Source organism: Arachis hypogaea, chromosome 20, assembly GCF_003086295.3.
Source record: "Arachis hypogaea cultivar Tifrunner chromosome 20, arahy.Tifrunner.gnm2.J5K5, whole genome shotgun sequence".
Taxonomy (NCBI): Eukaryota; Viridiplantae; Streptophyta; class Magnoliopsida; order Fabales; family Fabaceae; genus Arachis; species Arachis hypogaea.
The window spans coordinates 6,570,708-6,588,137 of record NC_092055.1 but is presented as its reverse complement, the minus strand read 5'-3'; the positions used below and the strand labels follow the sequence as shown (position 1 = coordinate 6,588,137).

General features: G+C 30.8%; 2 protein-coding genes across 2 annotated transcripts; one reads left to right on the top strand and one right to left on the bottom strand.

Moving 5' to 3' along the window:
* The first annotated feature begins 370 nt into the window (after positions 1-370).
* On the top strand, positions 371-892 carry LOC112785339 (pathogenesis-related protein PRB1-3-like). The gene has a single exon (XM_025828807.1). The coding sequence runs from the start codon at positions 371-373 to the stop codon at positions 890-892; it is 522 nt and encodes a 173-aa protein (XP_025684592.1).
* A 10,553-nt stretch (positions 893-11,445) lies between these two features.
* LOC112785338 (antimicrobial ginkbilobin-2-like protein) lies at positions 11,446-13,014 on the bottom strand. Its single transcript, XM_025828806.2, has 2 exons — positions 12,182-13,014; positions 11,446-11,816 (listed from the first exon to the last, which is right to left on the bottom strand). Exons 1-2 carry the CDS (start codon positions 12,924-12,926, stop codon positions 11,743-11,745), a joined length of 819 nt encoding a protein of 272 aa, XP_025684591.2. The 5' UTR covers positions 12,927-13,014; the 3' UTR covers positions 11,446-11,742.
* Between the last annotated feature and the right edge of the window lie 4,416 nt (positions 13,015-17,430).

Below are 17,430 nucleotides of genomic sequence, written 5' to 3'. Positions count from 1 at the left end.
AATAAGAGCTTAATAATTCAAATAAAACCTATGATCCTTAGCTTGAAGCATTAAAAAAGAAAACTTGTGTACATACAGTCGAATAAAAAACTAAATGTCTCATCGCTATTATGAAACATCGAAAAATAATCAAAACTAAATGTCTCATCGTTATTACATTGATTTTACACTTTTACTTGATTAGACTCTTGGCTCGATGATTATTCCATTCTAATAATTAATATACATATTGTTTCATTTTGTTACTGGCCTTTTGAACCTCCAATAAATCATTGCATGGTTATTATACATATCCATGAATTGAACACTAAACACAATGACATTTAATTTTTGCAATCATCGAATTTCTTTTCCCTTTAGAGCTAAGAGAATGAAAAGGTTGTTGAAGATTTCGATGATAGTAATAAGTTTAGTAAGCATTATTCCTTTGTGCTCACCGAGTCAAAGTTTTCCAGAGGACTATCTTGAAGGTCATAATGTTGCACGTGCTAAAGTTGGAGTTAAGCCATTGAAGTGGGACAAAGAACTAGAATCACATGCTCATAAGTTTGTGAATGAACATATTGCAAATTGTAAAGGAATAATGTCTATGTCTCATTCTTCTAATAGTATGTACGGCCAAAACTCTGGATATAATCCGTATCATGCTTCAGCAGCATCTGCAGTGAAGGCATGGGTAGCACAGGAACGAAACTATGACCCCATATCTAACAAATGCATTGATGGTAACCCTGCCAGTTGTCATTGCTACGTTCAAGTTGTTTGGGGTGCATCAACTTATTTAGGTTGCGCAAGAGGTGACTGCCACAATAATGAAGGCACCCTTGTTACTTGTTATTATGATCCTAGCGCCAACTTTCCAGCTCAACGCCCCTACTCAATAATGCATTAATTATCGGATTAAACTCATCTATATATTCCTCCTCTATACTCTATAACCTATACTAGCTATTTTTAGGAAAATATTAAGTCATCATGGTTCATCGGTTCTTGTCATTATTCCATAAAAATAAAGAGAATCATTCATGTAAAAACATTTTAAATCATGCCAAAAGCTCAAAATCGAATTTTCAAATGAACTCTACTAAGGAGACAATAAAAAAATTTTGACAATATGTATAATGTATTTTAAATTTAATCCAATATAAAAAAAATTCAAACACTTATTTTAAAAAATTAAATTAACATTTTAATCCTAATTTACCAATAGAATTTATTTAAACACTCTCTGTTCCAACGTCTGCCACCCCATCCTCGTCAATCATCTCACCTCTCCGGCGTTAGAAGCTCCCTCATCGGTCATCAAATAATCATACACGTAGTTATTAAAATAAGGAAAAGTATATGGTACCAACATATTATCTGCCAACTTCTGCCAACTCTTTTTTATAATTGTGTTTCATAGAAGTGTATTCGTGGATGTGTCTAATAATTAATATATTTTAAATACATATATAAAGAGACACATCTAGAAAATATATCTATAAAGACACTTCTATTAAACATAGCTATAAAAAAGACATTTTTATTAGACACATCCACGAACACACTTCCATAAAACACAATTATAAATAAGAGTTGGCAGAAGTTGGCAGATATGTTGTTGGTAACGTAGCGGAACCGTTAAAATAATCATTCGACTACCTAGTGAAATGACCATCCAACATTTGTTAATTGTATATACTTAAATTGAATCAAACAAAATAATCATCCAATTAAAAATTAAAATAACCATCTACATACCTAGTGAATTGAACATCCAGCATCTAAATTCGTTAGTTGATGTATATTTCTTGAAGACATAAGGGACACGAAATCCAAGAAAGCCAAGTTGGCCGCAAGATAGGCCATTTTTGAAGTGGGCTTGTATGTACAAAAATGGGAGTATCATGGACTAAACTAATTGCTTGCACAATTATTGTTGTGCTATCCTAGGTTGATCTTGGACCTATACCTATGTAGGGGAGGCGACATCGTTGAAGGCGGCGGCAGCCATTGCGGTCTTGGGATGCGTGACAGACGCAACGTGTGCGAAGGAGTGTCTCCATTTACGATCTTGTGAGGCATACGTATGAAAATAATACACTTGTGTGTCCCTTATACGTCGCGAATGACGACGTTGAGAGGGAGAAACCGCCGGCGTGGGGAGGGGTTGCACAACTGACACGATGCGAGACTACGGGAAGACGCAAACTGCACGACGATGCTGCTGGCATTCGTGGTGCGCGTGAGCTATGGACGACGGCAGCTGGTGTCTGTGGCGACGCGGCACCTGAGAGAGGAAGAGACTTGGCAAGAAGGTAGTCATATCAGATGAAAAAGAAGGAGGCCATTTTTAGAGTTTATGTAACTGTTGCAATGCAAATTTTTATTTATTTTAAATTTTAAATTGATAATTATTAAAAATTAATTATTTATTCATCATTTGATGTCAATTTCAATTTTATCTCTATTATACACATTATACACTAAATTCATTAGCTCTCCATACTTTTTCTTTTCGAATAACTAGCTTGTTCTCTCTCTGATGATTCGAACTTAAGTTTTTGTTGTTTATGAATTAATAATGTTTTGCTTAATAAAAACTTCACATGGGATTGATGAATTAAGAACATGCATGATGGACACTTTTTAATAGTAATTAGATTATTTGATTCAAAAAATAAAGAAAAAAAAAGAAAAATACAACGTGGATTTTAAAGAAAAAAATAATGGCAATTTAATTTGCATGTTACAAAGCGCCTAGCTAGTATCACTACAACAATTCCTTAAGATAGCGACGGTTAAGGTTGGGCTGCAATCAGGCCGGCATTTAGCGACGATTTTTCTCGAACCGCCGCTATATTTCAATCAGGTTTGCATTTTACGGCGTCTTTTCGAAAACCGCCGCTATATGTATCCCTGATGAGTTATTGTTTTACATTTTGCGGCGGTTTTTTAAATCGCCGCAAAATGCGTATTACCACATATTGGGTATAATCTAGTTAAGTAAACACTACTATCTTAAGTTACATATGTTTAAATCATTGTTACATCAATTTATATATGGTCCAAAAGTACATAAAGAGTACAATGAAAAGTGCATTTAATAATATCCATAATAAATATAATAAATAAAAATAATAATAATTATAAATATTTTTTATAAATTATTAAAAATCAAACATTTTCTAAAAATAATAATTATAAATATTTTCTATAAATTATTAAAAATAATAATTAAAAATATTTTCTACAAATCATTAAAAATTCAAAATTTTATAATTTTACCAAAATTATCATTTTAAATTTTAAATTTTTTTAATGATTTGTTGAGCATTTATTAAAATAAAAAATTTAAAATTTTTATTAATAACAATCTTAACCTGTAATCTTAGATATAAGAATTCATAATAACAAAATTTAAAATTAATTAATATTTTACCAAAATTAAATACTAAATAGAATAAAAATATTTTTATATAAAACCAATTAATGATCTACATATTATCATGGTTAATAAATTCAATAATGCTAATTGACTAACAAATATAATGTTTTTGGCAAATATTTCACTAATTTTAAATATTAAAGACTAAATTCTAAATCTTAATAAATATTTTTAGAAAATGTTAGATTTTTAATAATTTATAAAAAATATTTATAATTATTATTTTTTTATTTGTTATTGAATGTACTCTTTATTGAATTTATTATGGATATAATTAAATGTACTCTTTATATACGCTTAGATCATATATAAATAGATGTAAATTAATTCGATCTACTATAGTCCAAAATTATTCGAAATAGACCGATTTGAATTACTAGGGACGTCTTGGCATGCATAATTTGAATCACCCTAATTTGAACTCCCCTAAGATTACATGCAAGCATAATTTGAATTGGACAAATTTGAATTACAAGCATCACTACTAATTCGAATAGGACTAATTCGAATTAGTGTTGGTTTGTCTCATTCGAATGGGACTGATTCGAATTACAAAAGGATGTGCTTTTGGGATATCCTGGTAATGTTTTTCAATTTGGTAGAATTGTGTAATTTGGTCGTCCATTTGGTTTAATTGTGAATTTTGCCCAATATATAAGGTGCCTTTTATAACTATGATCAGATATAAAGTATACAACAAAAAATTGTATTGCAATCAAATGTGTTCGTATGATATACATAATTATTAGCGCTATATATCGAAGAGTCATTTGGCTTGGTGGCAGCATGACATTGTTAAAGCTTTTCCTTCTTCCAGGTTCAAGGTTCGAGCCCTGCCTTCTTCATTTGTGGAAGGCTTTACATAGTTGATCCACACGTTGTAGGTCCATTAGTGGAAGCGCGGGTTTAATTGGACCACTGGACGGTCCGGCGCGGGTTTAATTGGACCACCGGACAGTCCGGTCCGATTCCAATAACTATGAACGAAAATACTGAAATTTGGCGGCGGTTTAGAACCACCGCAAAACAAGCTACTTTCGTTTATTTGCTATTTAGCGGCGGTTAGCAAAATCCATTCACATTTTGCGGCGGTTATTCCAGCGGTTGACTAAAACCGCCGCTATCCGTTTTGCCGCGCCCTATCTTCCGGCGTTTCATGAAACCGCCGCGAAATGTTTTGCGTGAACCGCCGCTAAACGGTTCCAGGAACCGCCGCTAAATGGCATTTTTGTTGTAGTGTATACTCGAAAACAAACGGCAAGTATTTTTAACTCAAAACAAAAGATTTTAACCAAGATATGGGTTTTTTCTTTTTGAACTTATGACGAGATAGGGCTACTTTTTTGAAAAACAATGTAAAAGAAAAATAAACGTGCTGTCTATTTAATCTGTGGATTAATCTATTTAATTCGTTATTATTTTTGAGTTAATTGGATTCAACTTATTTAGTCAAAATTTTTAACGGACTTAATTTTAAAGAAAAATATAGGTAACCTAATTTTAAATATAAAAATCATTCGTTTAAATAAATAATAATTGATCCAATAAATTTAGCCTGTTTTATCGACTCTGTGTTGTTGTGGTCTTATGGAGGGCCAATGACGACTGCTGACCAACAAAAACCCATAAAGATATTCTGGTCTTATGAATTTAGCCCGTTTTAACGTATTCGGACTAGAAATCAATCGGATCGAGACATAAAACCACTAATTCGTTATGGGTTATAGACTAACCCGTTTAAATTAATATTAATTAATATAATATATAAAAATATAATTTTATATCTTATGTATGATAAATTTTAGAAAATCATTACGAATAATTAAAAAAATGATATGATTGTAGCTGGGCAGTGGAGCTAACTTTTTTTCTTAATGGAATACATCTTTGTGTTTGAAGGAAAAAATTAACATCTTTTATTAATTAAATATAAAAATACTGTAGTATTGACATTTGACGTGCTTGAATAGTTGAATATTCATTAAAGAAGTCAGAAACAAAGCCAATGAATATAATGTTAATTATTAGAGAAGCGAGATAATTGAAGCATATTTTAATTATTCATATAAATCAAGGAGTCAGTGGTGAATTAATCAATCTCTAAAAGTTTATATTTTGTATAGATTAGCCCTTAAAAAAATTAATAAATTTTGTTAGAATAACAAAAATAGATAAATTAGTTAAAATTAAGATTTTTTATCTTAATCATAAGATTTAATTTAAAAATAATATATTAATATCTATTATTTTAAAAAAATTTATTAATATTTTTTTAAAGAACTCAAACTTAACTCATTAATAATTAAATTTATTTGTAAGCTCAAATTTAATTCACAAAAAATTTACAAATTGACCTAAATGCATGAACTGACTCACAAAACTTAAATCTATGTAAATAAATTATAATTACGGTAAAAACTCAGGTGCAGTTGACTTCACGTGAAGTCAATCTGAGAGTCGTTAAATAATTTGACTGATTTAACTAAATTTTCATCTAACAACTCTTAGATATCAACTTCACGTAAAATCGACTTCACCTGAATTTTCTAAAAGATTCTCTTAAAAGTTCACAAGTCACAACGATACGCATGGGAAGTTGGAATTAATCCACTAAAATGAGGCCTATAGCTTGCATCGCATCCTCGCAAGTACGTGAGAAAACGCATTGTAGACTGTAAGAAGGGATTTATAGATATGGCATTTTTTGAAAAATATGAAATTTTAGTATTATTTAAAAATTATTAATTTATATTTTTAGAATATTTAATTTAATTTGATGTATTTTAATTTTTTTATTTAGTTAATTAGACTTTATATTTATAGATTTAGGATTTTTTTATTTTAACCTAATAAAAAGTTATAAATACTTCATTAATAACTATTGTAGTCATAATATAAAAAAATTAGAAAAATGTCAAAATATTTTTTAGAATTCATGGTGTACATAAATTAAATTGAATAAATTCTTTTTTATTTACATCAAGAAATTAAATAAAAAAAAAAGAATGATTTTCTGTATATATTAATTTCAATCTATTTTTTTTATTTTAATTTATTTCCTTTATTCAATTTCAATCATTATCTTTTTGTTTATCCTTTGAATACTTTATCATCCTCCTTCGCTACAATTTCATATAAGTTTGCACATTCTATCACGCTGAGCTTGCTGGCCTTGCAGTTTTCTTTATGTTTATTTTGGTTTAAACTATGACTGTTTTTTCTGATTAGAATGTCTGATGAAATTAGTACAAATCAAATCATATATTAAAGTATGTATTCACTATCTTGATCTTGTATATATGTATTCATATGGTCGATCAAATTTATTGCTTCCAAGTTTTGATCCATTGGAAGGTAGCTACCCATTTACGATATATTGTATTTATTGAAAAGCTAATTAATGACAAAAAAAAATTAATATAATTTTAATTGCAATCACAAATTGAAGAGGCAAATGAAATTGTTAGAAATAAGAGACTAAATTGGGAGAAAGAATTTGTATATTATTGAGTATATTTAAGTTGTCTATTCAAATTGTCTTGAAAGATACAATATAAAAGGGTATTTATAAGTGTAAGAGAATTGTAATAATAAAGACGTAATATTCTATAATAAATATTCAAATATACTAAATAATTCTAATTGATTCTAATTGATCTTAATTATATTCAAATATACTAAATTTATTGAAAACAATGAAATAAAAAAATACATAAACTGATAGAACAGGTGCAGACGAAACTGCTGGAAGGAAACGCAGATGGAACTGCCGCTATCTGAAGGAAGCGCAGACGAAACTGCCACTGTCTGAAGGAAGTGTAGAGGGAACTGACTGTCGGAAGGAAGCGCAGATGGAACTGCCGCTTATCTGAAGGAAGTGCAGACGGAACTGTCGGAAAGAAAAATAGACGGAACTGCCACAAGGAAACACAGACGAAATGCAGACGGAACTGTCACGAGAAAACGCAGACGGAACTGCAGACGGAACTGCCACGAGAGAACACAAACGGAACTGCCACAAAAGAACGCAGGCGGAACTGTCACGAGAGAACGCAAACGGAACTGCCGAAAGAGAGCGAACACTATATGATTTCTTCATGAGAATAGGTAAGCAGCGGATGACAATGGTGTTTGATCATTCGACTCGAAAAAAACACAAGATAGAGAAAATAGGCTAGTCAGTGACGTGAAAAAGTATAAAAGGAGTGACAAAAGGGGAAGAAGAATGACATAGAAAAAAATGCAAAAACTATGGTGATAGATTTCACCGCAAGGAAACAACCTATCCTTTTTAAGGAGGATACCATGGCTCTGATACCATGTTAGAAATAAGAGACTAAACTGAGAGAAAGGATTTGTGTATTATTGAATATATTCAAGTTGTCTATTCAAGTTCTCTTGAAAGATACAATATAAAAGGATATTTATAAGTGTTTAGAGAATTGTAATAATAAAAACATAATATCCTATAATAAATATTCAAATATACTAATTGATTCTAATTATATTCTAACAAAAATGCCTCACCACATTATTATGAAAGAATGTCGCCAAGAGTCATCAGTGATTTTTACTTGTATAATTGGCTCTTGTTTCCATCATTAGTAATTCCATTGGTCTAATATTTAACATTATATTATAATTACTTTCACTTGTTCGTTGCTACCTCCACATTTCTCTTAAAAGTCTTTAATACTTTTAATAAATTAAATACATTAAAAAAAATTTATTTATTATACTCTTAACATGTTATAAAAAGACATTTTATCCAAATATATATTTCAAGTACATCTAGTTACAACTATGTTATTATATATATACACGAATCCACGTTCAATACTTGCCTTCAATTTTTTGCAATCATCAAAGAATTAAAAAAAAATGAAAAGGTTGCAGAAGATTTCTGTGATAGTAATATATTTCATAAGTGTAGTTCCATTGTTTTTAATGGCTCAAAATAATCCAAACGACTATCTTAAAGTTCACAACGATGCACGTGCAAGTGTTAGAGTTCAACCGTTGAAGTGGGATTCGATGTTAGAAAAATATGCTCGTGACTATGTGAATAAACATGCTGTAAACTGTACTGCAAGAAAGCATTATCATCAAAAACATACCAGAATTGTTGAACGTTATCCAGAATTTATTACTGGAGCAGAAGCTGTGACTAATTGGGTGAAAACGAAACTAAATTATCATTATCCATCCAACTCTTGTGTTGATGGTAAGATATTTAGCTGCATTCGCTATGTTCAAATTGTTTGGAGTGCAACTACTCATTTAGGTTGTGCTAGAATCAACTGTCACCATAATAAAAAAGACGTTCTTATTAGTTGTTATTATTACCCTTCACACAACTTTCCAGCTGAACGTCCCTATGTATTACTTGAATTACCAATTTAAATTAAATAAACTCATCAGCTTTCTTGCATACAGTAGATTATTATAAATGATTGTTATCATTACTGAATAAATTTAAATGTGCATGTTACCATCCATGATACCAATATGTAATAATTTAATTTGGCTAGTCTGCCTGTATAATATTAAGTTGTTGGTCTTAAATTTTTGCCAAAGGCTGATTTATTTGCCTTGTGTGTGCGTGTTATATATGTGTCCATCTTTTCATGTAATAATTTTTTTCTTCTATTTAAAAAATATGCAATTAATATTAATTATCAATTAAAGGACTCATCGTGATGGTGTGTAAGTCCTCGATTAGTTTGACAATAATCAATTTAAAGTTGAAAAATATTGTTTCTGCCAAAAAGTTTTCACTACATAAAGTTAAAAGTTAAAACATCAATTTCACACAAACTAAAGTAATTGAAATCAAACTTGATCAGTTGATCCTCACGTGTGTGTAACTGTGTATGCTTGTATGTACTCTATTGAGACAAAAATCTCATAAAAATATTTCCAACTTTCAAACCTAAACCCATTTACTTGATTATAAATATAGTGTTTTGCTTAATAAAAATTTCATATGATGTTGCGGCATTAAGAAAATGATGGACCCTACTTTATAATAGTAATTACATTTTATTTGCAAAAATTTTCATCAATGAAAGAAAAATATACCGAATTTCGTAAATAAAAGAGTAAACCCAACTCAATTTTTGTATTTTCTGGAAAGACAAAAAAAAATGAACATTTTCAATCTCTAACACAATTATTTTAAAATAATACAATTTTTCTGTTAAAAAAATTACTAAATAATAATGAAAATTAGTATTGTAGAATTTTTATTGCAAAATACGTGACACCAACTCTATTGCTTTCTACAAATGCCAATTTTATGTAACCTTGACACCATGCATTTTGACTTCTTTAAATGCCATAAACACAGAATTTTTTCCGATCGGTGCTTACCGAGAATTTTTTATTTTTAATATTGGAGTGGTAGTGGTATTTTTTTTAAATGTGGATTGTTGGGGTGTTATACTTAAATGTGGGATCGTTTAACTAGAGAAGCAGAAATCGGACCGTCCGATTTGTTAGAGGTACAGAAATCGGACCGACCGATTTGTGAGAGATACACAAATCGGTCCCAGGGATTTCTGAGAGGTACACAAATCGGTCCCATGAATTTGTGTTAAAAAAATTAAAAAAATTTAAGTACAGAGATCGGTCCCATAGATTTGTGTACTTCCACAGTTTTGAAAAATACCAAAAATTACCATGTTAAAATATATCACCACTTTTACTTCCATAACAAAAAAAAATTAGCCCCTTACCGACTCTCGACTCGGAAGGAAAGATAAATCACTCAGTGCTTACAAAGACAACTAACAAACCACAAACTTCAACAACTTATAAAGAAACTAATAACCAAAACATAAGATAACAGATTTAAACATGAAAAAACAAAACAAAACAAAACAAAACATTAGACAAAGCATCTTCATATCTCTTTTTCTCAATAAATCAAACATCTTCGACCCTCCCACCTCACCAGAGAGACAAAAATAAAAGAAACATGAATCAACCAATAAACATAAAACTTGTTGCCAAATGTGTTTTGTTCTTCAACATGAAATTACTTTCTTCTCTTTTTCTTTACTGAGTCGACCCTACCACTGTCCAAGCATTGCTGTGGCTTCCTTCCACTACTGTTTTGACAGAATTAGCCACATATTTATAAGGATGTGTTTGGATAAGTTAATATTTGCACACACACATATACTTAATATACATAATTGATTGATGTAACATCAATACATTAATTAAAATTAAAACCGTTCAAAAGGTGATGTAATAACAATACATTAGTTAAAATTAAAATCGTTCAAATTTGATAAATATTAGTATATTAATCAAAATTAAAACTGTTCAAAAGTTGATATAACATCTTTAAAGAGGCAACATTGTTTTGATAATGTGGTGAGGCATTTAATTTGCCTCTTCAATTTGCCATTGTTTTAATAATGAAGGCACCCTTGTTACTTGTTATTATTATCCTAAAGGCAACATTCCATGTCAACGCCCCTACCCTTTGCATTAACGGGCAAAGAGGAGTGCTAGGGGCCAGGAATTTTTGTGTTTTGTAACTATTAATTGGTCATCAATAATCTTTTTAATGGTGTGAGATTACATCTAATGGTGGGAGATCACTCACTTTTCTTTTGATGGTTAAGTGCTGGTCATAAAACACAAAAGTTGCTAGTCCTCTAGACTTTCCCATCAAATTAATGAAGGCACCCTTGTTACTTGTTATTATTACTTGTCTTGCAGTTTTTTTATAGGACATTCTGGTTTAAACAACAGTTGTATTTTGTCAAAGACTTTTTATTTCGTCTATTGTTTTTTATGCGGCCATTTTTTATGTAATAGGAATATTGTTTCTTCGAACACATTATTCTCAAAATAAAAAAATTTGACAAATTGATTCATGATGTTTTATAATATTAAATAAATTAAGTCTTTAATAAAGAAAAATAAGTTAATTTCTAATATTTTTAATCAAATACAAAATATTCCTAAATCATATAAACACAGATGACCAAAGAGATTAAGAAAAGAAAAAGTTAAAATAATAATAGAAAAATATAAAAATAAAGAAAAACTTGTCATTATTATATACATGAAAAATCAAACCCTCCAAAAAGAAGAAATAAAAAATGAATTAAATAATTTGGTGCTAATTGTTGAGTCTCCTTTGTAGTCCATCGTATACACAATACAAAACTTATATACATTTATGCAGCAACTTATCATTGAACATACAGCAACAAATTTTTAAATAGAATTTAGTTCTATAACAAATTAATTTTTGTCTTGTGAGAGTGCATATCATAAGACAGCAACCAAAATTACAAAACTAACAGAAACGCGGCAATAGTTACAACAATTTCGAAAATTCCGCCACAAGAAGTCTTCCTAGCATCTGTAGTACAAAACAAAGCTTGCATTAATGAAAGAGAAATTATTGGGTTAGCAATTTTTAGTATTTTTGTTCATCATTTGACTAACACAAACTAAATTATTTTTAATAATAAATTTTATTAATTTATATATGCAAATTCTAAAAAATATGGATGTAAACAGTATTGATTCATGTGTGTAAAATTATAGTAAATATAGGTGCAAATTATATGTTTCTTACATGCAAAATATTTATAAATATAGATTAAATACTAGTTAAAAATGATAATATTTACCGACTATGTAGCATTATTCTTAATGTACTTCTAAATGAGAATTATTGCTAAAAGCAAGGTAACCAAGCAGTATAAATAAGATGAGACTCACCACTAAGAAGAGTTGTGACATTAGAATAAAATTGATAATCATTATACCACATGAAACAATTATGACCATAAATCTCCCATCTTCGTTTGTTTCCAATAACATTTCTGAAAATGGAAAATTGAGAATCAAGACACGCTCTGCAATCAACTCTGCTGATATCTCTTGTGCATTGAGCCATGCCATATCGACTCGAATTCAAGACCGATGTTTGGAACATATATGGCTGCTCTGGAGCTGAACCTGCTATTCCAATCATAAATTCAAGCCCTTCTGGAACCACATAAGACTCATCAAAATCTGTGTCATTTGTGATCGCCGCCGCCGTCGATTCCATTACTCCAAAGAAGCTCTCGTTCGAATACCGAAGGAAACACCATGTGAACCAGATTGCAACATCTCTGCTCTTAGAACAATCACGTGTTGCAACCTTGATAGATTCTAAGGTGCAATTTGAACAATTCTTTGCTGAAACATCACCTCTGCATAAAACTGCACCATAAACCTTGTTACTCTTTTTTCCTACACTTGCTTGGTAGAAACCATGGTGATCAACCACGTTAGAAGCTAGAGAATCCAACAAACTTTGCAGATTCCTCTCCGATTCTTCTCCCTTCACAGAATAATCGGCTTGTGAGCACTCTGAACCTCTTTGTAGATCTGTATCAGCAATGCTAAAATCATTTGGAAGAACTAAAACAACGAAGCTAATAACACAAAGAACAATAACATAGTACAATGTCTCCATTTTTTTCTTTTTTCTTTTTTTTTTAAGCGGTATCTTTAGTAGCAGACGATTAAGATCGGAAATTAATAACAAATGTGTGTCCTACTATGCAAAAAAAAAATTAAATTCAAACCTTTAATTAGGACTTTGTTTATTTGCAAGTATGCAAAGTCAACTCTTGGGTGACGACCAAATATATGTACACTAAAATGTTTTAGATTTGAATAGCAAAGTCAACGATTTTTTTTTTTTATATTTTTTAGACCTTTGGTTTAGTCATTATTTTTTTTTTTTAATTTAAACCTAGGAAGCCCAAATAAGACTCAAAGTAGTTGAATTTGTGGAGGTTTTAATTTGGATTCCGGTTATATCATTATTACGATTTAGACTAAACAAATTTTAAATGAGTTAAATTCTAAAATCGTGTTGAGGTTGTCATTGTGTACCAAAATCGTCTCTAAGATTTTAATTGCACCAATTACGTTTTTGAAATTGACAAAAATACACCACATTAGTCCCTGACCCATTTTCTATTAACGACATGATGACATGACTTGATGATATGGGTTGTTAGTGACACATGTCACTCCATGGTTTGGCCATGTGTAATGGTATGATGATGTGTTGACCAGTACACATGGCAAGCTAATGTGGATGATTGTGTCACATGTTGCAATGCTATTTGGCCACGTGTCCGTTTGTGCCACGTGTCGCAACAGTATTCGTCCACGTATCATGTATTATGTCATCATTGTAGATGTACTAAATTAGTCCCTCACTTTGCATTAAGTGACTCATTTTAGTTCCTGAAATTGAATGTCGTGCATCAAATTAGTTCCTTTACTAATTTTTTCTCATTTTTTAAAAATTGTAAAATTTTTAATATTTTGGATACACTAATTTTAATTCTATTTTTTTATATATTGTTTAAATATAAATCCTTTTATAAAAATATTTAAGATTTTAGTTTTAATTATATATTTTTTTCTATGATAATTTAATATTGGTAAATTTTGTAATATATAAGTATGTTATTATAAAACAAGAATTATATGATTGATTAGACAGATTATTTTTTATCAAAAAACATGTGTTTTTAACAATAAATCAAGAATTAAAATACACTTTTTTTTCGGTTCTTATGAAATACACGTTTTTGTTGTGTGTAAACGGGCTAGACTGAAGGCACTTCAAGCACCTTCACTACCATCTCCGACCTCTTCAGTCCAGGCGAAAGAGGTCGGAGATGGTTGATAAACCCCAATTTTGTGGTTTATCTTGTGCTTAATTTAGTAGATTTTATCAACTTATCCCCCATTTATTCATATAATTTGCATATTTTTAAGATTCCTTCCTAATTTTGTGCTATGATTGAAAATATGCTTTCTAGGCCTTAAAAATGCTAATTTTATTCCTCTCTTGTTGCCATTCGATGTCGTGATATGTTTGTTAAGTGATTTCAGAGTTTATAAGGCAGGAATGGCTTAGAAGATGGAAAGGAAGCATGCAAAAGTAGAGGAAACACAAGGATTTGTAGATTTGAGAAGCCGATGCCGACGCGCAGACATGGATGACGTGTGCACGTGATCGCGCCATACTCCAATCCACACGTACGCGTGACTGACGCGTACGCGTGACGAGCGGCATGTACCTCACTAAAGTGAAATCGCTGGGGGAGATTTTTGAACTGATCTTTGGCCCAATTTCGAGCCCAGTATGCAGATAAGACTGGGAGTGAAGGAGGATGGGGGAGGGAGCCATTCATTCATACACACACTTTAGTTTAGATGTAGAATTCTAGAGAGAGATGCTCTCTCCTCTCTAGATTTAGGGTTCTTAGTTTTATTTTCTTTCTAGATCTAGATCTCATTCCTCTTTCATTTTAGCTTTCCTTTACTTTTATTTGTTCTAACACTTTATTTCTCTTGTCAATTCCTTTATTTTGTCAATTTAGTTTATGAATTCTTTTGTTATTTTCAATTCTCTTTTTAATGCAATTTTATATTTTCATGTCTCTTAATGTTTGATTTAGTTTCCATTGTTGATTTCTTGCTTTGGTTAGTTATAGCTTTCTTCAATTCTCGCAAATTGTGATGTTTACTTTTATTGCGCTCTAGGTGTTTGTTAAAATGTTTTCACTAGTTATAGAGTAGTTTTTCATACTCTTGGCCTAGGCTAAGGAAATTGGGTGAACTTGCGTCATTGGGTCTAATTAATTGGTGATTTGAGAACCCTTAGTGGTCAATTTGATACCTATTAACGCTAGCCTACTACTAAGTCAATTAGTAGTTAGGTTGGGACTTATAGGTTGATGTTGATCAAGCCTATTTGACTTACTTCAAGTATAGAAGTAGACTTGATAGGTTTGGTCCCTCATAATTCTCAATATATGGTTTTTAGACAAGGATGGTGATCTCAATTTCTATGCCGTAGCCAAGAGTTCTTTTCCTTTCCTTTATTAGTTAATTGTCATTTACTTTCTTATTATTTACTTTTCTTGTCAATCACCAAATCAAACCCCCTTCTTCCTTCATAGCCAATAATTGAGCACTTCATTGCAATTCCTTGTGAGACGACTCGAGGTTTAAATACTTCGGTTTATTTTTATTGGGGTTTGTACTTGTGACAATCATATTAAAAATTTGATTGAGGATTGTTTGTCGGTTGGGAGCTATACTTGCAACGAGATTATTTCTCTTATTGAGAAGAAATTTCTAAGCTAACGATTATACTCAGATCAATGGTAGTGGGGATACTTGTCTTCACGTCAACTCCAAGACGGCGGTTAGGGGTACCCGCAAGAGAAAAAATATTTTATAAAAATACTTGTATTTAAATAACATATGAAAAAATAGAATTGAAATTAATGCATTTAAAGATATTGAGAATTTTGAATTTATAGAAAAAAATTAAAAAAAAAAACTAATGAAGGGACAAGTTTAATACATGACATTCAATTTCAGGGACTAAAATGAGTCACTTAATGTAAAGTGAGGGACTAATTTGGTGCATTTACAACGATGACATAGAAGATGACACGTGGACGAATACTGTTGTGATACGTGGCACAACCATCCACATCAGCATGCCACATGTTATCCGTCAACACATCAACATACCATTACACGTGGCTAAACCATGGAGTGACACGTGTCACTAACAGTCTACGTCATCAAGCTATGTCATCACGTCTCTAATGAAAAATAGGTCAGGGACTAACGTGGTGTACTTTTGTCAATCTTAGTAACGTAATTGGTGTAATTAAAATCTCAAGGATAATTTGAGTGCACGACACTAATATCAAGAACTATTTTGAAATTTAATTCAACTTTAAATTAATGTTGTAAGTGTGAGGAGTTATGAAATTAGTTTCATAGTAAGAAAGAATAATAAATTTATAAAATGAAAAATTTATTAATTTAATATTTTTAAATTTTGACTTAGATGTAGACATGTGGCTAATTTTTTTGGATATGAAAAATATATGTGTGTTGTGCATAGTTGTGGAAACTGTGAGTAATAGACATGGATGTGGGACAATTTTTTCTGAAACAAGGAATGAAGAAATCGGACCATCCGATTTCTTTGTAAAAAATTTTTAAGTTTACTAATCGGACAGTCCGACTAGTGTGAAAAAGAAAATTTAAACTTTGGTGAAGGTAATCGGACCCTCCGACTTGTATTTAAAAAATAAAAAAAATTGGAGTACACAAATCGGACCATCCGATTTGTGTACTCCAAAATTTTTAAATTTTTTAAATAGAAATCGGACCCTCCGATTTGTGTACTCAAAAATCGGACGGTCCGATTTTTACTCCTAACACCACAGTCGCGTAAAGCACCTATACACTCCATAATTACGTACTACACCATTTCTCCTTCCACACTTAAATTAAAAAGTGGGTGTAGGACTACCGTGGAGAGAAAATATAAAATAAAAACACACTACATGTCTACACTTTTTAATTTAAGTGTGGAAGGAGAAATAGTGTAGTACGTAATTATGGAGTGTATAGGTGCTTTACGCGACTGTGGTGTTAGGAGTAAAAATCGGACCGTTCGATTTTTTCATTCCTTATTTCAAAAAAAATTGTCCCACATCCATGTCTAATACTCACAATTTCCACAACTATGCACAACACATATATTTTTCATATCCAAAAAAATTAGCCTCCTACACCTTCTCGAACCATCTATTCATTCACCTACAATTTAGTGGAAGGTTTTAACTTCAGATACCTTCCAAATTTGGAAGCAAACTATATCTTAAAATTTTATACATTCAGAATATTACAATTTTTTTTTTACACTGTTCTTTCGGCTTAGGATCTAAAATTCTAAATACATAAATTCTGCGTGAAAAAAATAATCTCATTATTTATTTATTACTTTAAAAAAAATACATTATATACGCTAACTACATGGAAATTTTGACATGAGAAAAATATTACCATTAAGATAAACTTAAACACGTGAATGCAAAAAGGAGTCTCCACTTGGCCATGAAATGATGTACCTTATGACT

What these genes read in the sequence shown, in the direction of transcription:
- LOC112785339 (XM_025828807.1), top strand. Translation starts at nt 371, where the DNA reads ATGAAAAGGTTGTTGAAGATTTCGATGATAGTAATAAGTTTAGTAAGC.
- LOC112785338 (XM_025828806.2), bottom strand. Translation starts at nt 12,926, where the DNA reads ATGGAGACATTGTACTATGTTATTGTTCTTTGTGTTATTAGCTTCGTT. An exon ending in TGTCACAACTCTTCTTAGTG is followed by an intron (nt 11,817 to 12,181) that starts GTGAGTCTCATC and finishes TTTGTACTACAG; the next exon opens with ATGCTAGGAAGACTTCTTGT.